General features: G+C 34.8%; 1 protein-coding gene across 3 annotated transcripts in view; it reads right to left on the bottom strand.

Moving 5' to 3' along the window:
* Window positions 1-6,290: 6,290 nt before the first annotated feature.
* The window catches only part of LOC117334506 (centlein-like), a 97,426-nt gene continuing 85,021 nt past the window's right edge, over window positions 6,291-18,695 (bottom strand). For all 3 annotated transcript variants that reach the window (XM_033894171.1, XM_033894173.1, XM_033894172.1), the window contains 6 exons: window positions 18,368-18,427; window positions 16,602-16,697; window positions 10,166-10,351; window positions 9,359-9,580; window positions 7,996-8,070; window positions 6,291-6,429 (listed from right to left, as the gene is read on the bottom strand). In XM_033894171.1, coding sequence (XP_033750062.1) covers window positions 6,337-6,429; window positions 7,996-8,070; window positions 9,359-9,580; window positions 10,166-10,351; window positions 16,602-16,697; window positions 18,368-18,427 — 732 coding nt within the window. In that variant the 3' untranslated portion in view covers window positions 6,291-6,336. The remainder of the gene's footprint in view (window positions 6,430-7,995; window positions 8,071-9,358; window positions 9,581-10,165; window positions 10,352-16,601; window positions 16,698-18,367; window positions 18,428-18,695) is intronic.

Raw genomic sequence — 18,695 nt, 5'->3', positions numbered from 1 at the left:
CCTTGTAAATTACAGGCTGTGGCATTTGTTTCTGCAATTTTTGTTGCATGTGGAATGCTATTTTATGCGATTGACGAACTGTTGTCGGAAGTGTTTGAGAAAAATACACACCCTAACTTTATTCTAAAAATGTCCAGAGACACTTTGGATTTCCCCTTGGTTCCCTGCCGTTTATAACCGTTTTGCTGAAAATGATATCAATTATTGTTCACATCAAGCCACACTGTGTCGCCTCATAATCGTGACCCTGAATACCTACGGTTTAGATGTTACCTGCAATATTGATTACACAATCTCAATATACGTATATTCAGTTTTCGGAGTTTCGTGTGAAATATTAGAGAATATTTTTGTCATACATTTTTGAAAGATGATAATTTTCAGCTCATTATCGCTGGTGACCTGAATTTCCACTTGAGTGATAAGGCTAATGTGGATTCCCGACAGTCCTTCGGGCTACTTGATTCCCGGTGGCCGATACAGCATGTAACGGAAGTTGCCCATACACATGACCATACATTGGATGTGGTTATAACAAGAGAACATACTTCATGTTATCCACAGAGAAGTTTTATTGGCAGATTCTTGACTGAGCGATTGTAAGGGAAACCCATCTGCTGTCTGTGCCACACTAAATTGTGGTAAACACAACGGGCATGGAAAGAGGTCAGCTTCCGGGAATTCTCCGAAATTTCTGTACCAGATTTCACCAAAGACATTCAGACTTATTCAGTCTTCCAGTCCATTGACGTTGGTGTTGGCTGTCTTGTTGAAGCATATAAATCTGGTATTGACGCTTTGAATGCTCCTTGGTACAACGTCGTGACGCAAAACTGATATAAAGAAAGGCGGAGAAATAATGACGAAAGACTGAATTAACCATCCACCGTCAGATATAGAGAGCGATGCCAGTTAGTCAGTAAACTTCTCATTCATTATAAGAAGGTTTATCATTCTGGTAAAATCGCAGAATGTAGTTAGACTTGAAAACAGCTTTTTAAACTCGCCAGAAACCTTATGAGTCATAATGGTGAAATAGTCCCACCAAGTTCAGCGATTGTTTCCAGGATAAAATCAAAATAATCAGATAAAATATTGATGCCGTTAATTCATTTTTGACACCAATATTTCAGTCAAGGCAGCTGACATCCGATTCGATGGCGAACCTTTGACACAGGTCACGCTAACAACCGAAGATGAGTTGCGAAGGAAAATTACCAACTCGCATTCGAAATCCAGTGAACTGGATCCGTCTCCTACAACTTTACTGAAGCAATATCATGAAGCACTGCTCCTCTTAATAATCTGAATCGCGAACAAATCATTAGCTAAATCAAGGGTTCCATTGTGTTTCAAGAAGGCTCATTTTATACTACTGAATATCAAGATGAATGGAATGACAAGGAGGAATTAAAGAACTACCATCCAGTGTCAAATCTTCCCTTTTCGTCCAATATCTTGGAGAAGACCGTGTCCCAGCGTTTAAAGGCTCATTTCCATGCAAACAGTCATCATAACCACTTGCAATCAGCCTACCGCACGGGACATTCCACTGAGACGGCCCTAATTGGTGTCTACAGTGATATAGCTGCCGACTTCGATAACAAGTGTTGAGCAGTTCTTATCATGCTTGATCTGTCCACTGTATTTGACGACATTGACCATGGCATACCTTTTAAGCGTCTAGAGTACTATTATTTGATGTACTACGTTGGTCCAATCCTACTTGAGGGGAACAATGACAGTGCGTGACCATTGATTGGATCAACTGTTTCGGACGATAAGACTTTAGACTTTGGGGGTTTTCAGGGGTCCGTACTAAACCAAACAGGGAGATTTTTTGTCGTCATAGCCTTCAGTACCATTGTTATGACGACGAAACGCAAATCTACATGGTTATCAGACCACAGGACAACTGGTACATAACAACAGCAAGTCACGAAGCCTAAATGGCATCGGTACACCAGGATGAACACCATTATGCTCAAATTAGATCGGGAAAAGACAGAACCAATCGTCTTTACCCATAGGTGTCGGCACACTAAAGGTCTCCAGCTGTAGGTTGGTGTCCAAACTATTGAGGCAGTTCAAGCTGTGAGGAACTTTGGTGTACATTTTGGTAGTTCTCTGAACATGGAGAAATAAGTAAACGCTATCGCAAGTTCCTGTTATTAACAAAGCAACAATATTGGGTGTATCCGGCAGTCCATCATCACAGATGCATGCAAGACACTGACACATTCGCTTACTTCTCTCCTTACTCTTTGGTGTAGCTGATGTACTAATTAGCTCACTGTAGAGGTTCCACAGCACTGCAGCATGCCTTGTATCCCTTTCTCGAAAGAGGGGGAACATCAGACCTGACTGTAGTAGGTGTCCACCCTTCTGTAGTAGGTGTCCACCCTTCTGTAGTAGGTGTCCACCCTTCTGTGGTAGATGTCCACCCTTCTGTAGTAGATGTCCACCCTTCTGTAGTAGGTGACCCCCCATCTGTAGTAGGTGACCACCCTTCTGTAGTAGGTGACCACCCTTCTGTAGTAGATGTCCACCCTTCTGTAGTAGGTGACCCCCCATCTGTAGTAGGTGACCACCCTTCTGTAGTAGGTGTCCACCCTTCTGTAGTAGGTGACCACCCTTCTGTAGTAGGTGACCACCCTTCTGTAGTAGATGTCCACCCTTCTGTTGTAGGTGTCCACCCTTCTGTAGTAGATGTCCACCCTTCTGTTGTAGGTGTCCACCCTTCTGTAGTGGGTGTCCACCCTTCTATAGTAGGTGACCACCCTTCTGTAGTAGGGGTCCACCCTTCTATAGTAGGTGACCACCCTTCTGTAGTAGGTGTCCACCCTTCTATAGTAGGTGACCACCCTTCTGTAGTAGGTGACCACCCTTCTGTAGTAGGTGTCCACCCTTCTGTAGTAGGTGTCCACCATTCTGTAGTAGGTGTCCACCCTTCTGTAGTGTCCACCCTTCTGTAGTAGGTGTCCATCCTTCTGTAGTAGGTGACCACCCTTGTGTAGTAGGTGACCACCCTTGTGTAGTAGGTGTCCACCCTTCTGTAGTAGGCGTCCACCCTTCTGTAGTAGGGGTCCACCCTTCTATAGTAGGTGACCACCCTTCTGTAGTAAGTGACCACCCCTCTGTAGTAGGTGTCCACCCTTCTGTAGTAGGTGTCCATCCTTCTGTAGTAGGGGTCCACCCTTCTATAGTAGGTGACCACCCTTCTGTAGTAGGGGTCCACCCTTCTATAGTAGGTGACCACCCTTCTGTAGTAGGTGTCCACCCTTCTATAGTAGGTGACCACCCTTCTGTAGTAGGGGTCCACCCTTCTATAGTAGGTGACCACCCTTCTGTAGTAAGTGACCACCCCTCTGTAGTAGGTGACCACCCTTCTGTAGTAGGTGTTCACCCTTCTGTAGTAGGTGTCCATCCTTCTGTAGTAGGTATCCACCCTTCTGTAGGTGTCCACCCTTCTGTAGTAGGTGACCACCCTTCTGTAGTAGATGTCCACCCTTCTGTAGTAGGTGACCACCCTTCTGTAGTAGATGTCCACCCTTCTGTAGTAGGTGACCACCCTTCTGTAATAGGTGTCCACCCTTCTGTAGTAGGTGACCACCCTTCTGTAGTAGGTGTCCACCCTTCTGTAGTAGGTGACCACCCTTCTGTAGTAGGTGTCCACCCTTGTGTAGTAGGTATCCACCCTTCTGTAGTAGGTGTCGCCCGTCTGTAGTAGGTGTCCACCCTTGTGTAGTAGGTGACCACCCTTCTGTAGTAGGTGTCCACCCTTCTGTAGTAGGTGACCACCCTTCTGTAGTAGGTGACCACCCTTGTGTAGTAGGTATCCACCCTTCTGTAGTAGGTGACCACCCTTCTGTAGTAGGTGTCCACCCTTGTGTAGTAGGTGTCCGCCCTTCTGTAGTAGGTGTCCAACCTTCTGTAGTAGGTATCCACCCTTCTGTAGTAGGTGTCCACCCTTCTGTAGTAGGTGTCCAACCTTCTGTTGTAGGTGTCCACCCTTCTGTAGTAGGTGTCCACCCTTGTGTAGTAGGTATCCACCCTTCTGTAGTAGGTGTTCACCCTTCTGTAGTAGGTGTCGCCCGTCTGTAGTAAGTGTCGCCCGTCTGTAGTAAGTGTCAACCCTTCTGTAGTAGGTGTCCACCCTTCTGTAGTAGGTATCCACCCTTCTGTAGTAGGTGTCCAACCTTCTGTAGTAGGTGTCCAACCTTCTGTAGTAGGTATCCACCCTTCTGTAATAGGTGACCACCCTTCTGTAGTAGGTGTCCACCCTTCTGTAGTAGGTGTCCACCCTTCTGTAGAAAGTGTCCACCCTTCTGTAGTAGGTGTCCACCCTTCTGTAGTAGGTGACCACCCTTCTATAGTAGGTGTCCACCCTTCTGTAGTAGGTGACCGCCCATCTGTAGAAAGTGTCCACCCTTCTGTAGTAAGTGTCCACTCTTCTGTAGTAGGTGTCCACCCTTCTGTAGTAAGTGTCCACCCTTCTGTAGTAGATGTCCACCCTTCTGTAGTAGGTGACCACCCTTCTGTAGTAGGTGTCCACCCTTCTGTAGTAGATGTCCACCCTTCTGTAGTAAGTGTCCACCCTTCTGTAGTAAGTGTCCACCCTTCTGTAGTAGATGTCCACCCTTCTGTAGTAGGTGACCACCCTTCTGTAATAGGTGTCCACCCTTCTGTAGTAAGTGTCCACCCTTCTGTAGTAAGTGTCAACCCTTCTGTAGTAGGTGTCCACCCTTCTGTAGTAGGTGTCCACCCTTGTGTAGTAGGTGTCCACCCTTGTGTAGTAGGTATCCACCCTTCTGTAGTAAGTGTCAACCCTTCTGTAGTAGGGGTCCACCCTTCTATAGTAGGTGTCCACCCTTCTGTAGTAGGGGTCCACCCTTCTATAGTAGGTGACCACCCTTCTGTAGTAGGTGTCCGCCCTTCTGTAGTAGGTGACCACCCTTCTGTAGTAGGTGTCCACCATTGTGTAGTAGGTGTCCGCCCTTCTGTAGTAGGTGTCCACCCTTCTGTAGTAGGTGTCCACACTTCTGTAGTAGGTGTCCACCCTTCTGTAGTAGGTGTCGCCCGTCTGTAGTAAGTGTCAACCCTTCTGTAGTAAGTGTCCACCCTTCTGTAGTAGGTGACCACCCTTCTGTAGTAGGTATCCACCCTTCTGTAGTAGGTGTTCACCCTTCTGTAGTAGGTGTCGCCCGTCTGTAGTAAGTGTCAACCCTTCTGTAGTAGATGTCCACCCTTCTGTTAAGGGAAGGGCTGTTTCAAAAATTGATGATTCAGCAAAAATGAAAATGGGGACTGATTTTAGGATTAATATGGTATATGTAATTATGTAGCTGTGCTCATTCCAAAGTACATATAATTTCATGTTTGTCTGTTTTCATCATTAAGATAGAAATCAGTACTACTGCCAGCTAAACTAAGGCTATCCATCAAACAAGAAACAACAGTAGAATTATATATACCAGTAGATGTTTATTGTTATATATAAATACACACATAAATACATTATTTACATTAAAAAATTGTCTAAAAAGATGTAAAATAAGTGTCTTTTTATATAGAAATATAAAGCACTGATGTGGAAAGGTTATATTGAGACTCGGACGGAATGTACTTATCATAGACACTTGTACTAACTCTCATCTACATTGTATTACATAATAAATATGCCATGTGCTACATGTATCTTATTTTGAACATATACTCAAGGGAGATCTAAAGAAATGAATAAAGACAATTTTTTCACTAAATAGTAATGAAGAAATCTATCTCACTTGGTAAATTTAAACAGATATACAATTAAAGTAATCATCAATTGGTAATTTAATAATTACCAGATGTCTATATTTTGGTTAAATATACAACTGATTTTATCTTTTGTATAGGTCCGGGTTTAACATCCTTGTAATAACTAAATAATATCACTTTGGGATTCTGTATTAATGATCTGTTTCAATAAACTGTCGGTACAGTCAAGGCTTCTCAGGGCATTAAATAGAAAACTGTAACACCTCAACCCTGGGGTTACCAAACGTTTCCATCTTGTTAGATTTAAGTACAGATGGGTAATGATAAAATTATCTAAACATTACACCTTTAATATCACCTAAATAAAATATCTCTCCCTTATTGAGTAAACATTTCCTGTTCAATCATCCTGATGACTTTGTTATCAATAATAATATGTTACAGGACCTGCATATCATCTACAAATATCTAATTTTTGTAAAAAGATGTTCATGTAAGTGAATCCAACATAATGTCTGTAGCATTTCTGAGATTCCAACTAAACCATTTCAAAACAGGATTTTTTGGGTTTTTTTCTCAGCTGGCAGTCTGTTGAAGTTTCACTAGAAGCTCGCAACGTTCCTCGATCTTCTGAACAAACAGCTCTATCAGTGGCAAGGCAAAGTCATCCTGAAATGTACAACTTATATAGATTTCCTGACCAATAACATATTTTCATCTGCAAATAAGACACTGCCCACAAATAAGCCCTCCCCAAATTTTGTTACTTAACATTTACATCAAAGTAGGGCTTATTTGAGGATGAAATAAATCTATCTTTTTAATTTTGTGTTGAAGATATAACAGATCCTAGAGAGATATTAGTACCAGAGTATTTCATTTGAATATTTTGAATTAAAATATTTCACTGGAAAAGAATAAAAAAAACAGTAGACCTCTAAGTTATTGGCCCTGAAAAAGATACTTACTAAATCTGACCTATTATCCTTTGACCTTAACAACTTTACACTACACCAATGGACATCAATTTCAACAGCAATTAATATTTTCTAATGATTATTGTGTAATAAAAAATTTGAGAAAAAATGTTTTTCCTTAATCAGAAGCCAATATGGATATGTATATGAATGACATGATGAAAAACAAACTGCAAGAAGCACTGGATGAATTTTGAGTGGAATTGACTGGATACAATAAATGTACAACTAGCCAGAAATAACTGCATCTTATACCACTGTGCCATCTCGGCGTTCTTATAAAGAACGTTTAAATGGCACAGTGATGGTCGGCCCAATATCCTGACATGATCATTGTGGAAGTTGTCTATTAGATGATATGAATACCTGGATCGCAATGTATTAACATACATGGGTGAGAATTGTACACACCTTCAGAACTTAGAAGTGTCGCTAACAATACTACTACCAGATCAGGAGAGAACAGAGTTTTGTGTGTAGCATTTACTGATTGATGGATGAACAATGGAAGAATGGTAAGCTAAAATAATAAATATCAATGATTACATTCCTCACATTCTCTCACCTTGTAAGTGGGCTCACATTCTCTCACCTTGTAAGTGGGCTAAGATAATATGTATTAATGATCACATTCTCTCACCTTGTAAGGTGGCTAAGATCAATGATCACATTCTATCATCATGTAAGTGGGCTAAGACATTATATATCAATGATCACATTCTCTCACCTTGTAAGTGGGCTAAGACAATATATATCAATGATCACAATCTCTCACCTTGCAAGTGGGCTAAGACATCATATATCAATGATCACATTCTCTCATCTTGTAAGTGGGCTAAGACATCATATATCAATGATCACAATCTCTCACCTTGTAAGTGAGCTAAGACATCATATATCAATGATCACAATCTCTCACCTTGTAAGGTGGCTAAGATCAATGATCACATTCTCTCATCTTGTAAGTGGGCTAAGATCAATGATCACAATCTCTCACCTTGTAAGTGGGATAAGATAATATATATCAATGATCACATTCTCTCACCTTGTAAGTGGGCTAAGACATCATATATCAATGATCACAATCTCTCACCTTGTAAGGTGGCTAAGATCAATGATCACATTCTCTCATCTTGTAAGTGGGCTAAGATCAATGATCACATTCTCTCATCTTGTAAGTGGGCTAAGATCAATGATCACAATCTCTCACCTTGTAAGTGGGATAAGATAATATATATCAATGATCACATTCTCTCACCTTTCCTGATATAAGTTTTTCACATTTTTTATTCCATTTCCTGTCCAGTCTTTTGTCAGTACTGATTTCACTTTCCTGTAATGAAAATTACACATATCAGAAATGAATGAAAAAGTATCTGTATCTAATTACACTGAGTAATTAATCTAATTAATTAATTCTGTATGGATCAACAACACTGAGATGGAAATCACAGGCCTGAAAGTCGAGTAGTTCAATAGATTCATAAACAATATATTGATAAATTCATGTCAAAGTCAGGCATCATCAGTACAGCTCAGCATACTATTTTAAAGCTGCTTCAAATCTGTTAATTTTATATATTGTTTGTTTATATTTCTCTCACAATTCCATAGCATATACATGTATAAGACTATTTCAGTGAGTGTAAAATTTAGCATTTTAATGTAAGTGTTATGAGTTAAATTTGAGTGATTGCCCATCCAAATTTCTGTTTATTGAACAAAAGTTATTCTTATCTGAGTGATAAAGATTTTTTGTACCTTATTTTAGTGATGAATATTTTTTGTACTTTATTTTAGTGATGAAGATTTTTTGTACCTTATTTTAGCGATAAAGATTATTGGTACCTTATTTAAGTGATAAAGATTTGTGTAATCTTATTCTAGTGATAAAGATTTCTGATACCTTATTTTAGTGATGAATATTTTTTGTACTTTATTTTAGTGATGAATATTTTTTGTACTTTATTTTAGTGATGAATATTTTTTGTACTTTATTTTAGTGATGAAGATTTTTTGTACTTTATTTTAGTGATGAATATTTTTTGTACTTTATTTTAGTGATGAAGATTTTTTGTACTTTATTTTAGTGATGAATATTTTTTGTACTTTATTTTAGTGATGAAGATTTTTTGTACTTTATTTTAGTGATGAAGATTTTTTGTACCTTATTTTAGCGATAAAGATTATTGGTACCTTATTTAAGTGATAAAGATTTTTGTTACATAATTTTCATTAATGAGCAGCTGTGCCTGATGTATTCTGATACAGAAACCTATATCCAATATCATTACTGCTAAAGTAATACAGTTTCTGTACTGTCAGTATTTGACCTGCATGGCACTAGGTTCACATGTGTACCACCACCGATCCCCAACATGCTATACTCCATGTTTTAGGAACTTTCTCTGTATAAGCTATATAAACTTTTAGTAAGTTCATTTTGGTGTGATGTAATTATTTTCAATGGTTCATATTTCAGCATTTCAAAACTAGTCGTTGAATTGGCTAAAAATAAAATGCGCCTCACTAAAATAATCCACTATACAGTATATAAGTCCAACAACATAATTCTTAAGCATACAAACAAAATGGTTAAATCTACACATCAGCAGTCCTACCGCTATTGAATCTCCATCTGCACTCATGATATCATCCAAGTCGGACTGGCTAAGATTGAGGATGTCACGGGCCAGACTTTGTGCTTTCTGGAGTGAAGCATTTCCATGACTCTGATTCTGAATCTGTCTTTGAATCAGCTCTTCCTCTTCCTTCCTGATGAGGATGTCCTTCAGGTGGGAGCGTGTCTGTCCTACCCTCCGTACCAAATCATTTGCCAGTCCCTAACACATTTCAAACAATTACACATATTAACTATAGCAAGACATTTTGATGAAATACATTCCTCCAACTGATGTAGGTCAAAGGTCAAAATGATGGTCAGAGTGACCTACATTTGATACACATTTGATACATGACACACCACCTCACCACATTATAATTTCTTAAAACAAGGGGTTGTAAATGTTTACTGAATGTTTGGTTTGGTTTGTTTTGTTTAGCGTCCTATCATTTAAGGACGTGCCAGGTTTTGGAGGTGGAGGAAAGCAGGAGTACCTGGAGAAAAGCCACCGGCCTACGGTCAGTACCAGGCAACTACCCTATGTAGGTTTCGAACGCACAACCCAGAGGTGGAGGGCTAGTGATAAAGTGTCGGGACACCTTAACCACTCTGCCACCGCGGCCCCCTGCTTACGGATTGAACCACCATTTAACAGTGTTTACAAGTCAACATACTATGTGAGTATTGTTAAGATTTTATTATGATACTGCTACAGGAAACAAATGTTGTTTTGGCTAAAAATCAAAAAATAAAATATTTTCAATAATAAACCACTTTGCAGTATAGATTACTGTTTTATACTGACCTTGACAAACTGTTGATAAATCTGTATTTTCCCGTAAGCCAGACTGAGTTTGTCCTGAGCAGCCTCAATAGCAGCCTCACTCTGGTTTGCCAGTCCTCGTAACTGTTGTTGCGCCGTGGCCTCTAACTCCCTCACAGCATCCTCCAGCTCCATCTTCTTATTTTGGCAGTCCATCAGTAACTTTGTCTGATAAAACAGAGTGCATAGATAAAGGAATGAATCCAGTTATAAACTTTATTAGCCAGATGCTTTTTTTTTTCTTTCTTACAAAATCATGTCAAATTCACATTGGCTTAGAAATTGCACTGAAGTTAAATGTACTATATTTTCAAAAGAAAGTAATTATGGAAACAAGAATATGCTTCTGTGTAAAAAAAAATATAAATAATTCATTTCATCCTGAAAAAATTCTATCATACTTTACTGTATACTCTATATTTGGTATGTAACTTTAGTTTACTTAAGGATGATGCTTTTATCTTTTTTAAATTATTTTGGGTGTTAATATATTTCTACTCTGGGTGTCATATGTTGATGTTAATTAGATATATTTCTATACTGTGGGTGTCATATGTTGATGTTAATTAGATATATTTCTATACTGTGGGTGTCATATGTTGATGTTAATTAGATATATTTCTATACTGTGAGTGTCATATGTTAATTAGATATATTTCTATATTGTGGGTGTCATATGTTAATTAGATATATTTCTATACTGTGGGTGTCATATGTTGATGTTAATTAGATATATTTCTATACTGTGGGTGTCATATGTTGATGTTAATTAGATATATTTCTATATTGTGGGTGTCATATGTTAATCAGATATGTTTCTATATTGTGGGTGTCATATGTTGATGTTAATTAGATATATTTCTATATTGTGGGTGTCATATGTTAATCAGATATATTTCTATATTGTGGGTGTCATATGTTAATTAGATATATTTCTATACTGTGGGTGTCATATGTTGATGTTAATTAGATATATTTCTATACTGTGGGTGTCATATGTTAATTAGATATATTTCTATACTGTGGGTGTCATATGTTGATGTCAATCAGATATATTTCTATATTGTGGGTGTCATATGTTGATGTTAATTAGATATATTTCTATATTGTGGGTGTCATATGTTAATCAGATATATTTCTATATTGTGGGTGTCATATGTTGATGTTAATTAGATATATTTCTATATTGTGGGTGTCATATGTTAATCAGATATATTTCTATATTGTGGGTGTCATATGTTGATGTTAATTAGATATATTTCTATACTGTGGATGTCATATGTTAATCAGATATATTTCTATATTGTGGGTGTCATATGTTGATGTTAATTAGATATATTTCTATATTGTGGGTGTCATATGTTAATCAGATATATTTCTATATTGTGGGTGTCATATGTTAATTAGATATATTTCTATACTGTGGGTGTCATATGTTGATGTTAATTAGATATATTTCTATACTGTGGGTGTCATATGTTAATTAGATATATTTCTATATTGTGGGTGTCATATGTTAATCAGATATATTTCTATATTATGGGTGTCATATGTTGATGTCAATCAGATATATTTCTATATTGTGGGTGTCATATGTTAATTAGATATATTTCTATACTGTGAGTGTCATATGTTAATTAGATATATTTCTATATTGTGGGTGTCATATGTTAATGTTAATTAGATATGTTTCTATATTGTGGGTGTCATATGTTGATGTTAATTAGATATATTTCTATACTGTGGGTGTCATATGTTGATGTTAATTAGATATATTTCTATACTGTGGGTGTCATATGTTGATGTTAATTAGATATATTTCTATACTGTGGGTGTCATATGTTAATGTTAATTAGATATGTTTCTATACTGTGGGTGTCATATGTTAATTAGATATATTTCTATACTGTGGGTGTCATATGTTGATGTTAATTAGATATGTTTCTATATTGTGGGTGTCATATGTTGATGTTAATTAGATATATTTCTATACTGTGGGTGTCATATGTTAATTAGATATATTTCTATACTGTGGGTGTCATATGTTGATGTTAATTAGATATATTTCTATACTGTGGGTGTCATATGTTGATGTTAATTAGATATATTTCTATATTGTGGGTGTCATATGTTAATCAGATATGTTTCTATACTGTGGGTGTCATATGTTGATGTTAATTAGATATATTTTTGTACTGTGGGTGTCATATGTTAATCAGATATGTTTCTATATTGTGGGTGTCATATGTTAATTAGATATATTTCTATATTGTGGGTGTCATATGTTAATCAGATATGTTTCTATACTGTGGGTGTCATATGTTGATGTTAATTAGATATATTTTTGTACTGTGGGTGTCATATGTTAATCAGATATATTTCTATACTGTGGGTGTCATATGTTGATGTTAATTAGATATATTTCTATATTGTGGGTGTCATATGTTAATCAGATATATTTCTATATTGTGGGTGTCATATGTTGATGTTAATTAGATATATTTCTATACTGTGGGTGTCATATGTTAATCAGATATGTTTCTATATTGTGGGTGTCATATGTTAATTAGATATGTTTCTATACTGTGGGTGTCATATGTTGATGTTCATCAGATATATTTCTATACTGTGGGTGTGATATGTTGATGTTAATTAGATATATTTCTATACTGTGGGTGTCATATGTTAATTAGATATATTTCTATACTGTGGGTGCCATATGTTGATGTTAATTAGATATGTTTCTATACTGTGGGTGTCATATGTTGATGTTCATCAGATATATTTCTATACTGTGGGTGTCATATGTTAATTAGATATATTTCTATATTGTGGGTGTCATATGTTAATTAGATATATTTCTATACTGTGGGTGTCATATGTTAATGTTAATCAGATATATTTCTATACTGTGGGTGTCATATGTTAATTAGATATATTTTTATACTGTGGGTGTCATATGTTAATCAGATATATTTCTATACTGTGGGTGTCATATGTTAATTAGATATATTTCTATACTGTGAGTGTCATATGTTAATTAGATATATTTCTATATTGTGGGTGTCATATGTTGATGTTAATTAGATATATTTCTATACTGTGGGTGTCATATGTTAATGTTAATTAGATATGTTTCTATACTGTGGGTGTCATATGTTAATTAGATATATTTCTATACTGTGGGTGTCATATGTTGATGTTAATTAGATATATTTCTATATTGTGGGTGTCATATGTTAATTAGATATATTTCTATACTGTGGGTGTCATATGTTGATGTTAATCAGATATATTTCTATACTGTGGGTGTCATATGTTGATGTTAATTAGATATGTTTCTATACTGTGGGTGTCATATGTTGATGTTAATTAGATATATTTCTATACTGTGGGTGTCATATGTTGATGTTAATTAGATATATTTCTATATTGTGGGTGTCATATGTTAATTAGATATATTTCTATACTGTGGGTGTCATATGTTGATGTTAATTAGATATATTTCTATACTGTGGGTGTCATATGTTAATTAGATATATTTCTATATTGTGGGTGTCATATGTTAATGTTAATTAGATATATTTCTATACTGTGGGTGTCATATGTTGATGTTAATTAGATATATTTCTATATTGTGGGTGTCATATGTTAATTAGATATATTTCTATACTGTGGGTGTCATATGTTAATGTTAATTAGATATATTTCTATACTGTGGGTGTCATATGTTGATGTTAATTAGATATATTTCTATATTGTGGGTGTCATATGTTAATTAGATATATTTCTATACTGTGGGTGTCATATGTTGATGTTAATTAGATATATTTCTATATTGTGGGTGTCATATGTTAATTAGATATATTTCTATACTGTGGGTGTCATATGTTGATGTTAATCAGATATATTTCTATACTGTGGGTGTCATATGTTGATGTTAATTAGATATGTTTCTATACTGTGGGTGTCATATGTTGATGTTAATTAGATATATTTCTATACTGTGGGTGTCATATGTTGATGTTAATTAGATATATTTCTATATTGTGGGTGTCATATGTTAATTAGATATATTTCTATACTGTGGGTGTCATATGTTGATGTTAATTAGATATATTTCTATATTGTGGGTGTCATATGTTAATGTTAATTAGATATATTTCTATACTGTGAGTGTCATATGTTAATCAGATATATTTCTATACTGTGAGTGTCATATGTTAATTAGATATATTTCTATATTGTGGGTGTCATATGTTGATGTTAATTAGATATATTTCTATACTGTGAGTGTCATATGTTAATTAGATATATTTCTATACTGTGTGTGTCATATGTTAATTAGATATATTTTTATACTGTGGGTGTCATATGTTAATCAGATATATTTCTATACTGTGGGTGTCATATGTTAATCAGATATATTTCTATACTGTGGGTGTCATATGTTAATCAGATATATTTCTATACTGTGGGTGTCATATGTTGATGTTAATTAGATATATTTCTATATTGTGGGTGTCATATGTTAATTAGATATATTTCTATATTGTGGGTGTCATATGTTAATCAGATATATTTCTACACTGTGGGTGTCATATGTTGATGTTAATTAGATATATTTCTATACTGTGGGTGTGATATGTTGATGTTAATTAGATATGTTTCTATACTGTGGGTGTCATATGTTAATTAGATATATTTCTACACTGTGGGTGTCATATGTTGATGTTAATTAGATATATTTCTATACTGTGGGTGTCATATGTTGATGTTAATCAGATATATTTCTATATTGTGGGTGTCATATGTTAATTAGATATGTTTCTATACTGTGGGTGTCATATGTTAATTAGATATATTTCTATATTGTGGGTGTCATATGTTAATTAGATATATTTCTATACTGTGGGTGTCATATGTTGATGTTAATTAGATATATTTCTATATTGTGGGTGTCATATGTTAATTAGATATATTTCTATATTGTGGGTGTCATATGTTGATGTTAATTAGATATATTTCTATACTGTGGGTGTCATATGTTGATGTTAATTAGATATGTTTCTATATTGTGGGTGTCATATGTTGATGTTAATTAGATATATTTCTATATTGTGGGTGTCATATGTTAATTAGATATATTTCTATACTGTGGGTGTCATATGTTAATCAGATATATTTCTATACTGTGGGTGTCATATGTTGATGTTAATTAGATATATTTCTATACTGTGGGTGTCATATGTTAATCAGATATATTTCTATATTGTGGGTGTCATATGTTAATTAGATATATTTCTATACTGTGGGTGTCATATGTTAATTAGATATATTTCTATACTGTGGGTGTCATATGTTAATTAGATATATTTCTATACTGTGGGTGTCATATGTTAATCAGATATATTTCTATACTGTGGGTGTCATATGTTAATCAGATATATTTCTATACTGTGGGTGTCATATGTTAATCAGATATATTTCTATACTGTGGGTGACATATGTTGATGTTAATTAGATATATTTCTATACTGTGGGTGTGATATGTTGATGTTCATCAGATATATTTCTATATTGTGGGTGTCATATGTTGATGTTCATCAGATATATTTCTATACTGTGGGTGTGATATGTTGATGTTAATTAGATATATTTCTATATTGTGGGTGTCATATGTTGATGTTCATCAGATATATTTCTATACTGTGGGTGTGATATGTTGATGTTAATTAGATATATTTCTATACTGTGGGTGTCATATGTTGATGTTCATCAGATATATTTCTATACTGTGGGTGTGATATGTTGATGTTAATTAGATATATTTCTATACTGTGGGTGTGATATGTTGATGTTAATTAGATATATTTCTATACTGTGGGTGTCATATGTTGATGTTAATTAGATATATTTCTATATTGTGGGTGTCATATGTTAATTAGATATATTTCTATACTGTGGGTGTGATATGTTGATGTTAATTAGATATATTTCTATACTGTGGGTGTGATATGTTGATGTTAATTAGATATATTTCTATACTGTGGGTGTCATATGTTGATGTTCATCAGATATATTTCTATACTGTGGGTGACATATGTTGATGTTAATTAGATATATTTCTATATTGTGGGTGTCATATGTTAATCAGATATATTTTTATACTGTGGGTGTCATATGTTGATGTTCATCAGATATATTTCTATACTGTGGGTGTGATATGTTGATGTTAATTAGATATATTTCTATATTGTGGGTGTGATATGTTGATGTTAATTAGATATATTTCTATATTGTGGGTGCCATTTCATTCATTTTCGTGACAAATATGACAGTGCACACTCTCCTAGTGTATATTGAATATAGATTGAAACAAATCATGAAATTATACAAAAGTATTAGTATCACTCACCTTCCGCTCCAGGTCGTTGTGTGCCTTAAGGAACCTGTCTTCATATTCTTTCTTCTCTCGAGTTATGGCGCCAAGTCTCTTTTTTAGGGAATCCGCCTGATCGGGGTCATAATAAACAAAGATTACCACCACAGTGTCAAGGGGTAGGTGAGTCAATTGTACTTATGGGAAAGATTAGTAATATACCTTCGTGATTAACAAGATTTATTCTGGTAACACAAACATGAAACAAAACAGGGCAGACAAGGTTTTCAAAATATGAGAGAATTACATGTAAACATACAGAATACTTGTCCTATAGATTTTATACATACCAAACTTTACAAACATTTCATACACATCACATGTTTATATAGTCCTATAGATTTTATACATACCAAACTTCACAAACATTTCATACACATCATGTGTATATAGAGTCCTACAGATTTTATACATACCAAACTTTACAAACATTTCATACAAATCACATGTATATAGAGTCCTACAGATTTTATACACATCAAACTTCACAAACATTTCATACACATCATGTGTATATAGAGTCCTATAGATTTTATACATACCAAACTTCACAAACATTTCATACACATCACATGTATATAATTATAGTCCTACAGATTTTATACATACCAAACTTCACAAACATTTCATACACATCATGTGTATGTATAGTCCTACAGATTTTATACATACCAAACTTCACAAACATTTCATACACATCACATGTGTATATAGAGTCCTACAGATTTTATACATACCAAACTTCACAAACATTTCATACAAATCACATGTATATAGAGTCCTACAGATTTTATACATAACAAACTTTACAAACATTTCATACACATCATGTGTATATAGAGTCCTACAGATTTTATACATACCAAACTTTACAAACATTTCATACAAATCACATGTTTATATAGTCCTACAGATTTTATACATACCAAACTTCACAAACATTTCATACACATCACATGTGTATATAGAGTCCTACAGATTTTATACATACCAAACTTCACAAACATTTCATACACATCACATGTATATAGAGTCCTATATATTTTATACATACCAAACTTCACAAACATTTCATACAAATCACATGTTTATATAGTCCTACAGATTTTATACATACCAAACTTCACAAACATTTCATACACATCACATGTTTATATAGAGTCCTACAGATTTTATACATACCAAACTTCACAAACATTTCATACACATCATGTGTATGTATACACCTTAACACAGCCTCTACCTGACAAACTATATCATCATTACCTATTTGGTAATACTCACAGAGGATCTAATGTTGTTTTATTCAGGACCTTTGAAGACCACACAAAAAGTAATATCCAGTGAATATTAGTATTTTATGTATATACAAAATGTATGTGCTTTCAGCAGATATAGTTGGTGTTGTAATACCCTCGAGGAAGTCTGATGCGGACAACAGCAAAATATTTCCCCCACAAAATTAAGCAGCTATACAGTGAACACTGAACATATACCCAATCATACAGACAACTTATGCCTGTCACAAAGTAAGTCTTTTCTTCAGTCTAAGGAAATCAGTCCTTCTGAAGTCATAAAACATAAGATTTATGATGTCCATAATTTTTTATGTATAGTGTGGTGTACAGAGTTTATTTTAAAATAAGATATGATGATGCATATGTATCATATTCTTCTTTTCTGGTGAAAGTGAAATGCCTAAAAGGATAAGAGTGACCTCCCTTGGTAAACTTTTGTATTACCTGTATTCGCGACCTATCTGCACCTTCCTGTAACAGTTTGATCCTCGTCTCCATTTCTTCCTACAAACAAAAATTCACAGTGTTTTAGGCCAAGTGCATGTTGATTTGAACAAAAATTGGTCTTGTGTAGTAAATTTTTCTTGATTGATAAGTATAAATTTGTCAATTTTTTTTTACTAATTTACAAATGAATTCACAAATATAAGATGCAACATAGTGGAAGGGAGATAATCCATGATTTGTTGTTGTTGTTGCTAAAATATGAATATAGTTCTGTATATTCTTGATGAAATGTAAAAATGACATTCCAACAAATATTTCAAATCTA

Source organism: Pecten maximus, chromosome 9 (assembly GCF_902652985.1).
Source record: "Pecten maximus chromosome 9, xPecMax1.1, whole genome shotgun sequence".
NCBI lineage: Eukaryota > Metazoa > Mollusca > Bivalvia > Pectinida > Pectinidae > Pecten > Pecten maximus.
The sequence above is the reverse complement of the archived record's forward strand: the minus strand, read 5'-3'. Positions and strand labels throughout refer to the sequence as shown.